The sequence below is a fragment of the Lytechinus variegatus genome, chromosome 5 (assembly GCF_018143015.1).
Source record: "Lytechinus variegatus isolate NC3 chromosome 5, Lvar_3.0, whole genome shotgun sequence".
Taxonomy (NCBI): Eukaryota; Metazoa; Echinodermata; class Echinoidea; order Temnopleuroida; family Toxopneustidae; genus Lytechinus; species Lytechinus variegatus.
This window is the reverse complement of record NC_054744.1, coordinates 12,476,875-12,491,927: the sequence shown is the minus strand read 5'-3', so window position 1 is coordinate 12,491,927 and position 15,053 is coordinate 12,476,875. Positions and strand designations below refer to the sequence as shown.

Genomic DNA, 15,053 nt, shown 5'->3' with positions numbered 1-15,053 from the left:
TCCCAATCATAGAGAAATGCGTATTGATTAAAAGATTGTCCCATTGTCAGACTCTGTGCAATAAAATATGAAAATAATTGATTTTCATTTTAAAAAAGTCCAAGAGGGCCGCCAAAGATATCAATTTTGAACCCCGTTGGACACGATTTTGGGAAGGGAACATCAAGATTCATTAACGAGACAGTTTAGACAAATACCAAAACGTTGATTGAAAAATTGAGTGAAAAGTATTTTGATGGTACACAGGAACCTCTTATCCGACTCGACTACAACGATGCAGTCTTACATTGTATAGGTTCGTTGTTGAAAACTAGGCTGAAAACGTAGCCTATAGACTGCCCAGTGGGCAATCAATTTTTGCTGAAATCATTGATTGATCACCAGAGACATAATGAAGAAGAAAATATGTTGTTTGGAAGATTTAATATCATGCAAAATGCAGGAAACATCAATAAAGTAGGCATATCGTTCGCACACGTCAGCCATATGGTGAAAATAGGCCAAAAACGCACGATTTCTACGTGCGCACCATATTGGAAAGGGGGCTGAAATCCCAGTCTATAATGTCTTTTTCAATTACTGTTATATATTTTCTTAAAGTAGAGATATAGATGAAGACAATGATATTATGCTTGAGAGAAAAAATATCAAATAAAGTACACTACAAAAGAAAATAAATTTCTAAATCGATTTTTGACAATTTTTTATGCGAGAAATCTCCAAAACTAATGATATGCAAATTTCATTACGTAATTTGCATATGTAAACAATAATTTCTGTTCGTGAAATTTTGCATATCTCTTGTGCACTACTCGAACAATATATTGTGAAAGTTTCATACAAAACAAGCATGATTTGGCTGAGATATTCTCCCTTGACTTCATGCTATGTGTACAATGTCTGAAAAATGGTGAAATAGGGCCATTTTGTAGTGACGTCATATATTACGTCATTTCGGAGGGAAGATCACGCATAGAACCCGGCAGCAATGCATTTTTGTAAACTTCAAGGTCCATGCCATCCAGCTATGGGGTCATTTGCTTGTCCGGCTTTCGGTTGAATAAACCTCCTGGGCTGCCGGACTATAAACATGAAAAACACTCACTGTAAACAAAATTTTGAACCGTTTGGCTTCCCATAATTTTAGCACAGAGTTAGACCATGATCTAAGCATGGACCTACTAAGTTAAACCCGACTTCAGAAAACGGCCTATGAGGCCAGTCGACGCAATCGTATTGATCGTAGAATATTTTTGAATGGTTCCTAAATTTTCGCGATCAGTTACGAAAAGCCAATCGTGGCGTTCGTAAAAGATCGCAAGGCCGTGGAAACGAGGCATACAGATTCACGATCGTCGTACAGTCAACGATTTGTTCAGTGGAAATTTATAATACATGTGTTTTTTTAGATCGTAAGATGGCGGCCCATCGAAGGAAATCACACTTTTAGCATAGGAACTTAGTGTGATCGCCGTTCAAAGATCTCCTCATTAGCCATCATAACATATACATAGCCTCTGTATGGCTTTTTCTCATGCATGAATAAAACAAAAAAAATCTTTTCCGTAGTCGCCTTATACGATACCCATCGAAAATTGTAGACTAATCAATCGTATATATACAGTGCGTCCCAGAAAAAACGAAACCGAGATTTAGCGATGATTTATCATGACTTAATCATAAATAAAATAGACAAATGACCTATCAATGTAAAGCTTAGAATCTCCTCTTTCATCTGGTATTACTTAAATTATTTCTCATTCACGCATGAGTGAGCAAAAACAATTTGAAAAGGGGGTACAAAAAAGTCACTTGGCGGGCCGTATCTGTGTTTTAAAAAGAAAATCTCATTTTGAAAAAAGTTCAATATCTGCTCTTTAATTTGATACCTCAATTACAGAAAATGGTCAAGAAATGACAAAGTTCTGGTTATTTGAAATAAGGCTTGAATTTCAATAATTTCAGAAAATTAAGAGGTTTTACAGGCTAGCGTTCAAACTAACTCGACACTCCGTTTTGTTGACGATCAGCCATGCATGAAGTCTTTTGTTACCGTGCGATAGCTTCTGTGGGAAACCGGTGAAAACAAGTTTATTTAATGAAATTAGGGAAATACAACCATTATTTTGAGGGATCATAACTTTTTAAATTCTTGTCCATTTTCTGTGATTGAGGTATCAAAGAAAAGAGCAGATATTTAACTTTTTAGTCATGTGTTTTTTTTTTTTGAAATTCAGATACCCCCCGCCAAGTGAGTTTTTGGCATCCTCTCTTCCAATTGTCTTTACTCACTCATGCGTGAATGAGGAATAATCTAAGTAATACCAGATGAAAGAGGAGACTCTAAGCTTTACATTGATAGGTCATTTGTCTATTTTATTTATGATTAAGTTATGATAAATCATCGCTAAATCTCGGTTTCGTTTTTTCTGGGACGCACTGTATAAATATATATATATTGGCTAATGTAATTGTGAAGTTGTCAGTATCCTCTGTGAGGTCACCGATAACGAAATTGGTTCCTCTTTTCCAAAGAAAATTTACACGAATACAGAAAATTATGACAATCAGTATATCATTTGCTTTTCGAGATTTGAATCATACCAAAATGGTTGCCAATAAATATATCGGTCATTTAGCCGATGTTTAAAACAATTTGTTCACACATTGTGCAATGTGCAAGAATCACTTTAAAGAAACGCTAAGAATGTAAAAGGATACTATAAACTTTACAAGATATTGGGCATTATTACCAAGTCAGTGAAATAAAAGAAAATTAGATATTAGCTTCCCTTCAAAATAAACATCAAATTCTGTCCATTATCCAAGTACATCATCAAAATAAATTTATCATTTATTATTTACATTTTAAAGATAAGTTTTTTATTTCAATTTTCGACACAAGTCTAGACTAACGGCATATTTCATGTATTGCAATTTTTCATCAGCTCCGAATCTTAGAACGATCTGCTGTCCTGGTTCGGCAAATTTCGGCAAAGTCCTCTTAGCTGTTCATTACGATAAGCCAGTTCGTAGTTCCTTTCTGCGCATGATCAAAAGATTCTACGCATGATCAGAAGAAGGTCATTTGTACTAAAGTGATATGGTGCTTTAAAATCTAATGAGATAAGCACCAACTTTGATGTCTTGATTATTCATATATTCTTTTGAATTGTCGTTTTCATGTACATCCACAAAAAAAAACAATGCTTCCACGAACGACTGGTATTTCACAGTTTGTCAAGTACATTGTGCAACATGCTAAGATATGCATTAAAAGTAGGAATGCAACAAATACCTTCATTAAGTGTTCATTGGTGTGCTATTCTAGTCACCTGGTCTATTCAATTTCTTCATCCTGCTATGTAAGGCAAGCTTACGTAATATCTTGCTTTGAAATCTGCCTATCATGATGAAAGAAATGAAAGGTCATTTGACCAAAATTGCCCATGAAGTATCTACGAACTGGGGCCCGTTGCAGAAAGAGTTGCGTTTAAACGCAAGTCAAAAAATCAATCGCAAGTCAAAAATGCGCGCTGTTAATTGGTTGAAAATCAAGTTGCGCATGATCTTTAGAGTTGCGTTTGATTGCAACATTTTCTGCAACGGGCCCCTGGTCTATTTGATGGGCATTTTCACTGAAATTACTATGTTATAGAATTCGTCCACGTTGCAATTGCGAAAACTTGCTATTGTAATGGACATCATTGTCATCTTTAATATCGTCATCGTCGTCGCCATCACCATCAGGGCTGTGATATAGTTTTAAAATGCCCTGGTCCTTTTACTTGTACACTCATGATAAATATTATATGGCTGTTTTGAATTATCGCTTTGGGTACATTCTCGACATTCGATAGCAGGCAAGGGATGTATCTAGCCTTCATTATATGGCGACTTACGCATCCCCTACGAGAGGCTGGTAAGTTTGTTGGACGGTGTGGGCTTAGATTAAAAGGGAAGTTCACCATGAAGAAAGATTATTGTAAAAGTAGCATTAAAAATGATATAAAAGAAATATTGGTGAAGGTTTGAGATAAAGAAAGCTATTAGAATTTTAAGTTTTGGATTTATGACGTTACTAACGAGCAGCTGCCCCATAGGTTATATAATATATAATGCATAAATTTCAATATTTTGATGGCTTATGATGACTTTTTGTTTTTTATTTTAGAAACGGGTGTGAAATAATGTGTTCTCAAACGTGTTTATTGATAAATGGAAGGTACAGTAAAAAAAATCATCTTAAATTTTTTGAGAAAAAGATATTTTATTGAGTTTTTACCATACAATATGTTATCATATAATCAAAATTCTAATAACTTTTTCATTCTTTGATGAATTTTCGTCAAATTTTTGGCAATTTTTTAAAATCAATTTTACTGTTATTTCTGCAATAAACCTTTTTTGTCAGGGCGAACTTCCCCCTTTAACACTGTGAACTCGTGTGAATATTCTGATGGAGAGAGGTTGTGTAATCATAGAAAAATATCATACTCAGAGCTTGCCCGAGTAAAAAAAAATCTATCCTGTACACTAAATAAGTGTACAGGTTTACATATTATTGAAAGTCGAAAAAGAGTCTCAGAAAGGGAGTTTTAGAAAGAACATGATAAGATGTGTGTTATAATAAACCGTTGACTGCCGCCGATGGCCCTCTTAAACATGTTAAAAAGTAGGAATATGAAATTTCTGTTGGACATATTTGACATTGGTAAATATTTTAAGGTATTTTAGATAATTTTAATTTTGGTTGTTTTGCTCCCTTTCCTGAGGTTTTTTTTTCAAATTCGTTTCATCATTCTTTATTGGTGCGTCCGATGATTTTGTTTTATTTGAAAATATTTATACCACTTATTTGAGTAGTTCTTTCACACGAGACGCCCCTTACGTTTGTACTATTTTTACCAAATTGAAATGAATTCAAATGGGATTGAAATCAAAATATATATATATATATATATATATATGTATATATATATATATATATATATATATATATATATATATATATATATATATATATATGAATAAATACATGATCTAACAAATAAAAAACTAGGATGAATGCATTGAAAATAAATACTATATCAAATTATAGAAAGAGAAAGGGGGACGGGGAGAGGGAGAGAGAGCAAGAGTATATCATTAGATTTAGATCTTGGTGAGCCTGTCTTCACTTTCTACTTTGTTTTTCGTAGTCGAGCGCTGTATCTACTGATGTTCTCAATCAAATTCTTTTTAATAAAGATTACAAAATACATACTGAAGATGAAGCGGACGCCAGTAAGATCAGATGAAATCCTACAAACAGTGATATCTAAGCCTTAACTGTCACGTCCATTTCTTAACGCAATTTCAAGCTTAAAGTGCTAAAGCCCGTTTCTTAAAGACGTGTTTAAAACAACAAAAGAACTATTTCTGTAACAAGCGTATTGACAATCAGATTTGATGATTTCAGTAGCTTTTAACTGTTGTTGCATTTTTTTGTATATTAATAAGTTTTATGAAACAGGCGGCTGTTAGATCCCACCATGATTAGTTTGTCTCATCCTGGATTTTGGTCTTTACCATTCTCAATTCTCATCACTTTATGAAACAATTCCTAATATGACTGGTGGGTGTTTCATAAAGCTGTTCGACTGTTAAGTGATCCTTTCTTGTTGCAAATGGTATTGAATTGGCGATTGTTTAGCGCGTATAAGGGTGCACCAGTCGTTCTTAAAGTCGCTCATAGCTTAAGAACAGCTTTATGAAACGCCCCCCCCCCGTTTATCGAGTTTATGAATATTATGAGATAAACATCGACAATTAACAAGAAATAGCTACTACAAACATGACAAAATGCCTTAATTTATTAGGGACGTCTACCCGTGTAGCTGGGTTTTGTAAATTAAAAAAAACAGCAGAGAAATAATATACACATATTGGTGATGGTTTAGTGAAAACATGATATAATAGTCATGATAGGATATGAATAAATATTCCTAATCTTTAATTTGTGAAGTGCAAGCGAACTCCACATGTAGGTTAGTTGGTAAATTGCCAATTCGTCCACTGCCAACACGTCCTCATACCACATTGTCACCTTCATTTAGTCTAATGCCATTCCGTCCATCAACATTTCGTCTAACAACCATTTGGTCCAATACTCACTTCGCCTAATCACCAGTTCGTCTATGATCATTTGCTCTAATAACCAGTTGGTCTAATACCCATCTTCTTTTCATTTATTTCGCCCAATTAACACTTATCCAAGTTACACCATATGGTGTATGGACTAAAAATGGCTATTGGACCAACTGGTTATTAGACAAAATGGTGAATGGACGAAATGGCAATTAGACCATGTGGATTTTGGACGAACTGATGGTAGACCAAACGATAGTAGACGAGTTGGCAATTGGACGAATTGGCATTGAACTAAATGAATTTAAACCAATTTGTTCACTTCACATATTTTTTTTAGTCAGGAATTTATACATGTATTCCAAGTTAATTTTTATAAAACTGATTAAATTGGTACTTTCTTCACATATATGGAAATATCGAATTAGAGCTGAACTAGGTGGGGATTATTATTCAAATGGTGTTAAATAAGCAAGATGTTCTTCAAACAACTGTTGCACCATATGCAACCGAACGTCCTAATTGTAATTCATTATTCACCAAGCAATTACAATTAATCATTTCATGCCCTCACTCCTACACCATGTTCAAACACCTGAATCATGAAAGTTAATGACAAAATGACATAGTACGCGAAATATTGGTAACATAAATTAATATATATATGTATATCGTTTAATGTTAAAGACGAAACGCAACAGAAGCAGTTACTGTAATATATATATTTTTTAAATATCCGATTTCAATATATGATTCAATTCAATAACAATACATACGGGGTCGAAAAGTAATTTCAACACTCTCTCGTAACAATAAAATGTTAAAAAGGGTACTTGACATATTTTTCACTTGTAAGAGTGGCAATCAAATGTTCCTTTCATTTTCCACTTCAACAATCTTTATTTTCAATATCAATGCTCGCACTTTCATTTTCATTCTACCTTCTGTGAAATATTGTGTGTTTCCATAGCATTGCCCCACTTTTCTTGGCACTCCTGACGCCACTTTCTAACACCTCATTTTCCCATTCATCTTTTATACAGCCAGTATTTTCATTCTGTGATTGGCGCCTTATAAATGAAATAATCATTGGTGTATAAATGCATTTTTTAAAATAGAAGACCCGTGATCAAATTCCTTATTGGCAATAATAATATTCATTAGCATCTAATGCTTCTTTGCGAGTGGCAGTCTTTTATCGCGCGAAAAATACGGTAGAGTTCTTCTAAAAATCGTTGAAATCTTCCTTTAGATATAGAGAATAAAAAAATATAATTTGTGACCTCTGGTGGTATATAGTTTGATACAGGGGCAATTAATTGTCATGAAGGTGAAATTTTGTTCTTAGGATCATACTTTAAGTGATTTTTTCCGTTCTGAAATAAAGATCTGTGTAAAGTGATAGTTTTGGAAGTATATCGTACCCAGCGCATCGGGGCGTAAGAGCTGCGTTTTGGGGCAAGGCCACACAGTCTAGCACGATATCAAAAGCAACCAGGTTAACATGAGAGTACGTCTATCATGTCTATTGGTTAATGAATATTCAATGTTATAAACGCCAATCCTGTGTTAAAACGTAATTTTGATACAGCTCTCCAACTGGAAAAAAAAACACTCAGTGAAAAATATCCATTTAAAAAAGGCTAATAACACAACGAATATGCTGCCGGTGGAAAAGTGAAGCCGAGTGTCAGAAAAGTGGTCGAATAAAGACACAAAATCAGATTTCTCCTTCAAAGCAATACTATTGCGTACGAGGTGTCATTTGTATGAAATGTAAATTATATAAATGTAAGTTGAACTACATTCATCTCATACAAAATATTTGTTTGTAAATTCTTCCTAGTCTAATCTAAAAAAAAACATGTTTGTCGTTGTTTTAGATCTGGGTTAAATGGGAGAAGGAGTTCCATATTTACTAAATTATAACTTTAAAGTTGATTGTCTCTGGTTGTAAAAGAAAAGGGTATATATTCTCATTGTCATTATCTTTGAAAATACTACTGAAGTCGAGTGTGCCAAAATTTTACGCCTGCAATAGTAATGTACAATTTCAATGAATCAAAATATTTTTTTCAAGACGTCAACTGCTATTCATCATTCATTTCCTTCCTGATGAAGTTTTAGATAGAAAAATACATCATTCAAATGGGTAAAGAATACTGGCGTTTGTAAACAACCTGATGTGCAGCGTTCAGTGAAATCCCTCACAATAAGTCTCATACTTATATCTACTTCAAAATAAATGTATAATAGAGAAGACAAAATATATATATGATTATTGCAGCATGCCGTAAACCCCTTTACCAAGGCAAGTAGTTAAATGCACAATTTCATGAAGCGCTAGTTGATTGATAAATGTTTTCAGCTACCAAACTTCATTGCATGTAATTTGGCTAGGAGAAAACAGTAACATCACTAACAAGATGCTTCATAAAACGGTGTCATGTATAGACAAATCCATTCTAAACCTTCAACATGTTCAACCAAACGTACGACTTACCATTATCTCAACAAGATTTCAAAGGTATATTTACAATGGGCAAGTTGGAACACACATAAACACATGTTTCTTTCACAGCATATTTAAATACAAGAGTTGCCAAAACTGTTGTACATGTATAATTGCTCACATTTATACACACACACACATATATGTATATATATGTATATATATACGTATATATATATATATATATATATATATATATGAAAGTATTAGCATTATCGACGTGATAAATACATTCTCTGCATATACGAATATACTAAGACCACACTGTTAAGTAGGACAATTAGGTACATATCGTAAAAATAAGTGCACTACACAGCTATACACTGGGAAAGATACGTCCAGGTTGGGGACATTGGATATTTATTTGGACATATCTTTTCTATTTATTAGGGATGTAACTTAGATCGACAAGAAAGGTTTAAAAAACTAAGTTTATATCTAAAATAATTGAAATTTCAATCGTCCATGGTATAGGTTAACGCCCACAATGCATTCATATAAACAAATGTGCAGTTAAAAATATTATTTATTACGTAATGTAAATTTGTTAAACGACGTTCTTAGTATTAAATAAATTCTTTCAATTTTCCTTTCCCTGCGTGTTTATAATTTAAAGTTCCCCTCTTGAGTATTAACAAGATATCTTATAGCTATTCTAAGTAATTTATTACTTGCTACGAAAGGATATAAAGAATCATCAATAAACGTCTAACGTTTCACCAAATAATAAGGGTGGCATAACTTAAAAAAAAATGATTGCACTGTATGAGCGGACTCCCAATTGGCTATGAGGCATAACAATTGAATAATAAATTTCATTGCCTGCTACACATGTATAGCCTATATTCATGTATATACATTTTGATATTTACACTGTAAATAATTATTTCACTAGATAATAATTGATTCATTGATGTAAATATGATATTTCGAAATACACATCACAGATAAGTATATATACATAAACATGATATACGTGAATTATTTATATATGTATATATATATGAATACATTATACAGTCATATCAGTCTTTCCAAAGACAGTGTGTCCAATTTGAGAAATACCATTTTCAGAATGTTTTCTAGATAATACAAATCGGATACGCTTGTATGTATGATACAGTCAATATGATCATGCATGTTTTAGCTGGTGCAATACTTAGAAAAATAAGACTACCCCCTTTTGGGGTACAATTTTACACCTTACGAAACATTAATGGTGCACTTATGAATTTTCCTTGTAGAGTGCAGAGTTGTATATACATTTACGGAAAGGAAAAAAATACGCGCATTATGTTTTTTGGTACAAACGGCCATTCTGGATGAATACAATCAAAATTGTGCATTTTGCACCATGAGCTCCAAGCTTGCACCCAAAGAGGGGCTGCCGGTGATGCATTTAGGGTGAAAAAACTACACCTTGTTCTTCGGTTGGTACTGAAATACACTGTATCCTTACATTCATTACTACGTATACTAGATGTACATGTACATACAGTATTTCGCAAATTAATGTATGTTTCAATTCAATTTACGTCTACATCTTCGGTGTCTTAGTGTCACAGAGTAATATACAAAGTATTAATCATTGTTCTTAAAATCAATTAAATTAACATTGGCTTAAAAAACGTCAGGCATTCATATTGTTACAAAGGTTTTTATTACATCGTTCAAAGATATCAAATTATGCAGCCGTTGTCATTTTGCATTATTGCAAAATCGAAATACTTGTTAAAAATCCATGCAGAAATTAGAAAGATTAAAAACATATGTATATTTTTTTCTTAATTGTAATTAATGATGGAGGTTTCAGAATGGAAAACATCCATGACACGTAAAACAAATATTTGAATGAATTTATATCTACGGTAATAAGACATGCAACGTCTTTGATAAAACAGACGTCACGGATGTTATGTAACATAGTCAGTCACACTAAATACGGATTTTCGTAATTCAACAATAATCTTGTTTTGTTCATACAGTGGTAACACTTGATTTTCTTCGGAATTAGTTACTTTGGGTCTATTAAGTCAAAATCAGACTTCACGCAAAAATAGTAATGCATGGAAACAATAATTATTAAGCCAACTTGTGGTGACAATGATTATCTTCAAAATACTAAGCCATTGTTGGTTACCTTGTTGATTATTTCCAGGATTGTAAGATCACATGAGCAACCGAGTCTCTTGAAAACAATGTTGTCAAACAAGTCTAACAATCTTGAAAATTCTATCTTTTTTTTGGGGGGGGGTAAGTGATTTGAACTATACATCTTGATACTCGGGAATTACCAGAATTGAGATAAACGTTTGCTTTAATCATGTTAATAATTTGAGGCTATTTTGGATTATGTTTCTGCAATCACGTTTTACAGCTGAGCATATCGCCTTTTGAGAAAAAAATACAATCTAAATACTTCATGCGAATATTAAACGTTTCATCCATTCGTCGAAAACACTTAAATAAAAAAATATTGTTCTGTTGTGAATTCGAGCTGACAAATAATTTTCAGGCACACATTCGATTATCTTGCAGCACATCTTGTTTGCTGGTGCTCGACGCACATGTCTTTAATAACTATAACTTTTATCTACAGATAATAGCTGCTTGTTAGTGGAGAATACCCCAAAATATGTCTCACACGCTTGTATAGATGCTATCAGCTGCCACATAAATCAAACTGTTCCATCATATGAACTTGACGATGTCCAAAAACAATGAACACATGACGAAGAATGGAGCGCAGTACTTGTATGCCATAGCACACATGCCAAAGCACAAATTGCGGAGTTGACTCTTGCTGTACTTTCGCTTCTCCAAAATGGTTATCGCACATCATGGCTTTAGTTCATACATCCGCAGGAACGCCAGTCCTATGGAGTGAAGCGGAAACGGTAAAAAGTCCATTAGATCACCGCTGATATGTACTCTGACATTAATGAGATTATATTTGTGTTAGTATTAGTTTACCATTCCCATCAAAGGATCATTTCAATAAGTCCTTAGAAAGTTCACAGAAGACAAGACTGAAGGCCCTATCGGAAATACACTAAGAAAGTTAGTAGCTACCGACGATATTATTAATGATTTTAGTAGGTCTAAGGAGTGTTAATGTACACCGCAGACGCCTATACCTCTATATAATGATCACAGTCATGACAGTTGTATGGGTTCATGTAATTCATGAAACAATACATGTAACTACACTATTGAATTATTACAAAACTGAATTACTTGTCGATTGCTCCGGTATTCTGATGGTGCTTTTCAACGTGACAGAGCGTTGGGTCTCGCGAGTGCAGTGGCCGTTTCGCGTCCTGGCACTCTTCTTTTCGGCACAAGTCATTGTTGCAATCAGATGATGTCTGAAAGATGTGCTCATGGCGTAAAGGATCATGGGATTTATGCATGATGCAAGATAGTAAAACACCGACCTTACTTTTTTGAGATGTACAAAAATGGGAGATCGGAATGATTCCAAATCTCTCACGAACAAAAACCAGAGGTAATAAACATAGTTCGGCAACCAGCACAGAGCAAACAGAAATGTGATCAACATTAGATTAAATGCCACGCGAGACCTTGATCTGTCGCTGTTCCCCCGTCCTGTTGATCTCTGCCCCAAGATCCGGCGCTTTCGCAGAAGCTCGCGGGTGCAGAACGCGTAGAATGTTGTCATGCAGAATAATGGCACCAGGTACAGTAATACAAGTTGCAAGACGAAGTATGTCCTGAAGGGCTTTCCATGATAGGGCATTGTGCAGGATTTGTAATAGAAATTTGGCACCGCAAGATACATTGGGTAAATGCCAAATAACAAGATGGACACTATCCAAATGATGACGCAAATAATGACCGTGCTTCGACTCTCTCGGACACTCTTCAGCGTAAAGGGTTTGACTATTGCACCGTATCTTTCCAAGCTAATCACCGTCAGACTTAGTGCGGACACGGCAAATGAAATGTAGTAGACACCGTGCTGGAACCTACAGAAGGTGATGGATGAATCGTAGGTCTTGAATTGTTGCGAAAGGCTCACTGGGATACTGGCGAAGAGGAAGATAAGATCGCCTACCGCTAAGTTCGCAAGAAGTAAGTTTGGTGCCGTCCGAAGCTCTCGAACTCGGGCCACTAAGAATATTAGGCTGGCATTGGCCGGAACGCCAATAAACAGTTCGACGAAGAGTACAACCACATATGCCACATTAATTGGCTCTTCAGGAAAAACCGGGAAGAAGGGAGTGGTAGTTTCGCCATCCTCGGTTATGTTGAATTGCACTTGTTCGACTGTAGTGGTCATGGTTGCTGAAAACCAGGGTGACCTGCACAAGAAGATACAAAAAAGGAGAAAGATTTGAAAGAAAAGTAATATTGTAGTCGATTGCAACTGGAAAATAAATGATAGAAGTTTTATAATTTTTATCCAGATGTATAGATTGAATTAATCAATGAATAATGGTGTTGAGTACTCCTCGCCAGCTTCCCGCAATAAGGGACATATCGACATTTTCTTTACAAAATCGTGTTTTTTATTGCTGAAATGTAAAGAACATGGTATTATACAACTCATACAAAGATTCTTGTAATTTGATTGGTTGAAAGCCATTCAATATTTTGAACTCTTTTGTGCTGCATGCAAATTTTATTTTCCATTGCACGGCGAAAGTGTATTTTCTATTTATTTTTCCCATAGCACGGTTCAGCTCTCTCCTTCCCCCTTACCTTTCGGGGGAGATTTCCGCCCTTGGTAGAAGTAAAGAAATTAGCGTGGCGTACTATTAATCGCTTTTTAATTTGTCCTTTCGTGACGTCACAGATCTGTTTAAGTGCCTAAGTGGAAGCTTATCTTGCCCAATTTTTAAATTTGATGTAGATTGCTAGTTTATTTATTTCTAAAGCTTGAACGTTCTAGACTATTCAGAGTTTGGTGTATTCGCCTTTTCATTTAACCAACCAAAAAGATGGAGTTCATAGTGTGGTAGAGGTAATGATGGTAGAGCATTCAGTCCTCCTAACCTTCTACAACCAATGTTCCGCATCGAAGACATACATCAATCCCTAGAATGGTGACAGCCCGCGAGACCGAGCCCCCCCCCCCTCCATCGGGTGCCGCAGTCGAGTGTTTTAAGGCGCCTCGTAATAGGTGCCTGTTATCGGAGGGGGGGGGGGAATCCCGGTAACTAAGTCATGAATCAGTGGCTTTACAAAGATTTCATTTAAGGGGGCGGTAGTGGGCACGCGAAGTGTGCGAAACACGTAATAATGAGCGGGCGAAAGGCGCTCCATATTATAAGGGGAGTTTACCCTCTCCCGCGCAAAGCACGGAAGCTCCGACGTATTCTTTGAATTGTTCCCTGCCCGCTCCTGCTATTCTTACGTTCTCTGCCTGTTAACGGAGAGGGGGGGAGAAAAATTTCGAATTGCGGAAGCTCCGACGTTTCTTTGAACCATTCCTTGTCTGCATCCGCTCTTCCTACGTTTTATGCCTGAAATGGGGAGGGGCACAGCCATAACTTCCTCGTTAACCAAGTCTAAAATTATTGGCGAAGCTAGGATTTAATTCAAAGGGCGGTCGTCAGCACGCGAACCGTGCGAAACACGGGACACGGGAGCAGACAAGGAACAATTCGAAGAAAACGTCGGAGCTTCTGTGCTTTGCGCGGACGGGGAAAAAATCCCCCTTATAGGGAGCGCCTTTCGCGCGCTCAGTATTAAGTGTTCGAGTGCTCAGAACCGCCCCTAAAATGAAATCCTTATAGACATAAGTTACCGGGATATATTTTGGCTCTACCCCCCCCCCCCCTCCCCCGAAAACAGGCAGAGGACGTATTAAGATGAGCGGGAGAAGACAAGGAACGATTCACAGGAACGTCGGAGCTTCCACGCTTCTCGCGAGGGACACTCCCTCTCCCTGCACCGCCCACCCCCCGGGAGCGCGCTTCCCGTGCTCACTACCGCCCCTAAACTGAAATCCTAGTTATGTCACTAATTCTAGACGGAGTTACCGGTAAATATTTGGCTCTGCCCCCTCACCCCTCTGATAACAGGCATACGCCGCTGCAATGAGGCGCCTTAAACCAATCGGCACCTTAAACCACTCGACACCTGATGAAGAAAAAAAAGTCGGTCTCTCGGGCCTTCGGTCAAGTGGTTGGACCCCCGTAATCATCTTTATTTGCTATCATTTTCATTTTACCATCCTGAATTTGCAATGTAGTGAGTGTGCCCATCCTTCTTTTTAAAAGAATGTACTTCAGAATTGATCCCTAGAATGCAGAGGCGTCGATCCTGGGGGGCAGGGGGGCGATCGCCCCACCAATGAAAATATTGGGGGGGGGGCAAACATATCGTTTTGCCCCCCCCCAATAATTCCGTGTAAGTGGAAAATAAAATGAGATTGTAATGTTAC

The 15,053-nt window shown here is 36.1% G+C and overlaps 1 protein-coding gene across 1 annotated transcript; it reads right to left on the bottom strand.

The window, feature by feature from the left end:
• Positions 1-9,245: 9,245 nt before the first annotated feature.
• LOC121415365 (phe13-bombesin receptor-like) lies at positions 9,246-12,987 on the bottom strand. The gene has a single exon (XM_041608548.1). The coding sequence runs from the start codon at positions 12,942-12,944 to the stop codon at positions 11,862-11,864; it is 1,083 nt and encodes a 360-aa protein (XP_041464482.1). The 5' UTR covers positions 12,945-12,987; the 3' UTR covers positions 9,246-11,861.
• Between the last annotated feature and the right edge of the window lie 2,066 nt (positions 12,988-15,053).

Excerpts from the sequence above, each read along its gene's own strand:
- LOC121415365 (XM_041608548.1), bottom strand. The coding sequence starts at position 12,944 with ATGACCACTACAGTCGAACAAGTGCAATTCAACATAACCGAGGATGGC.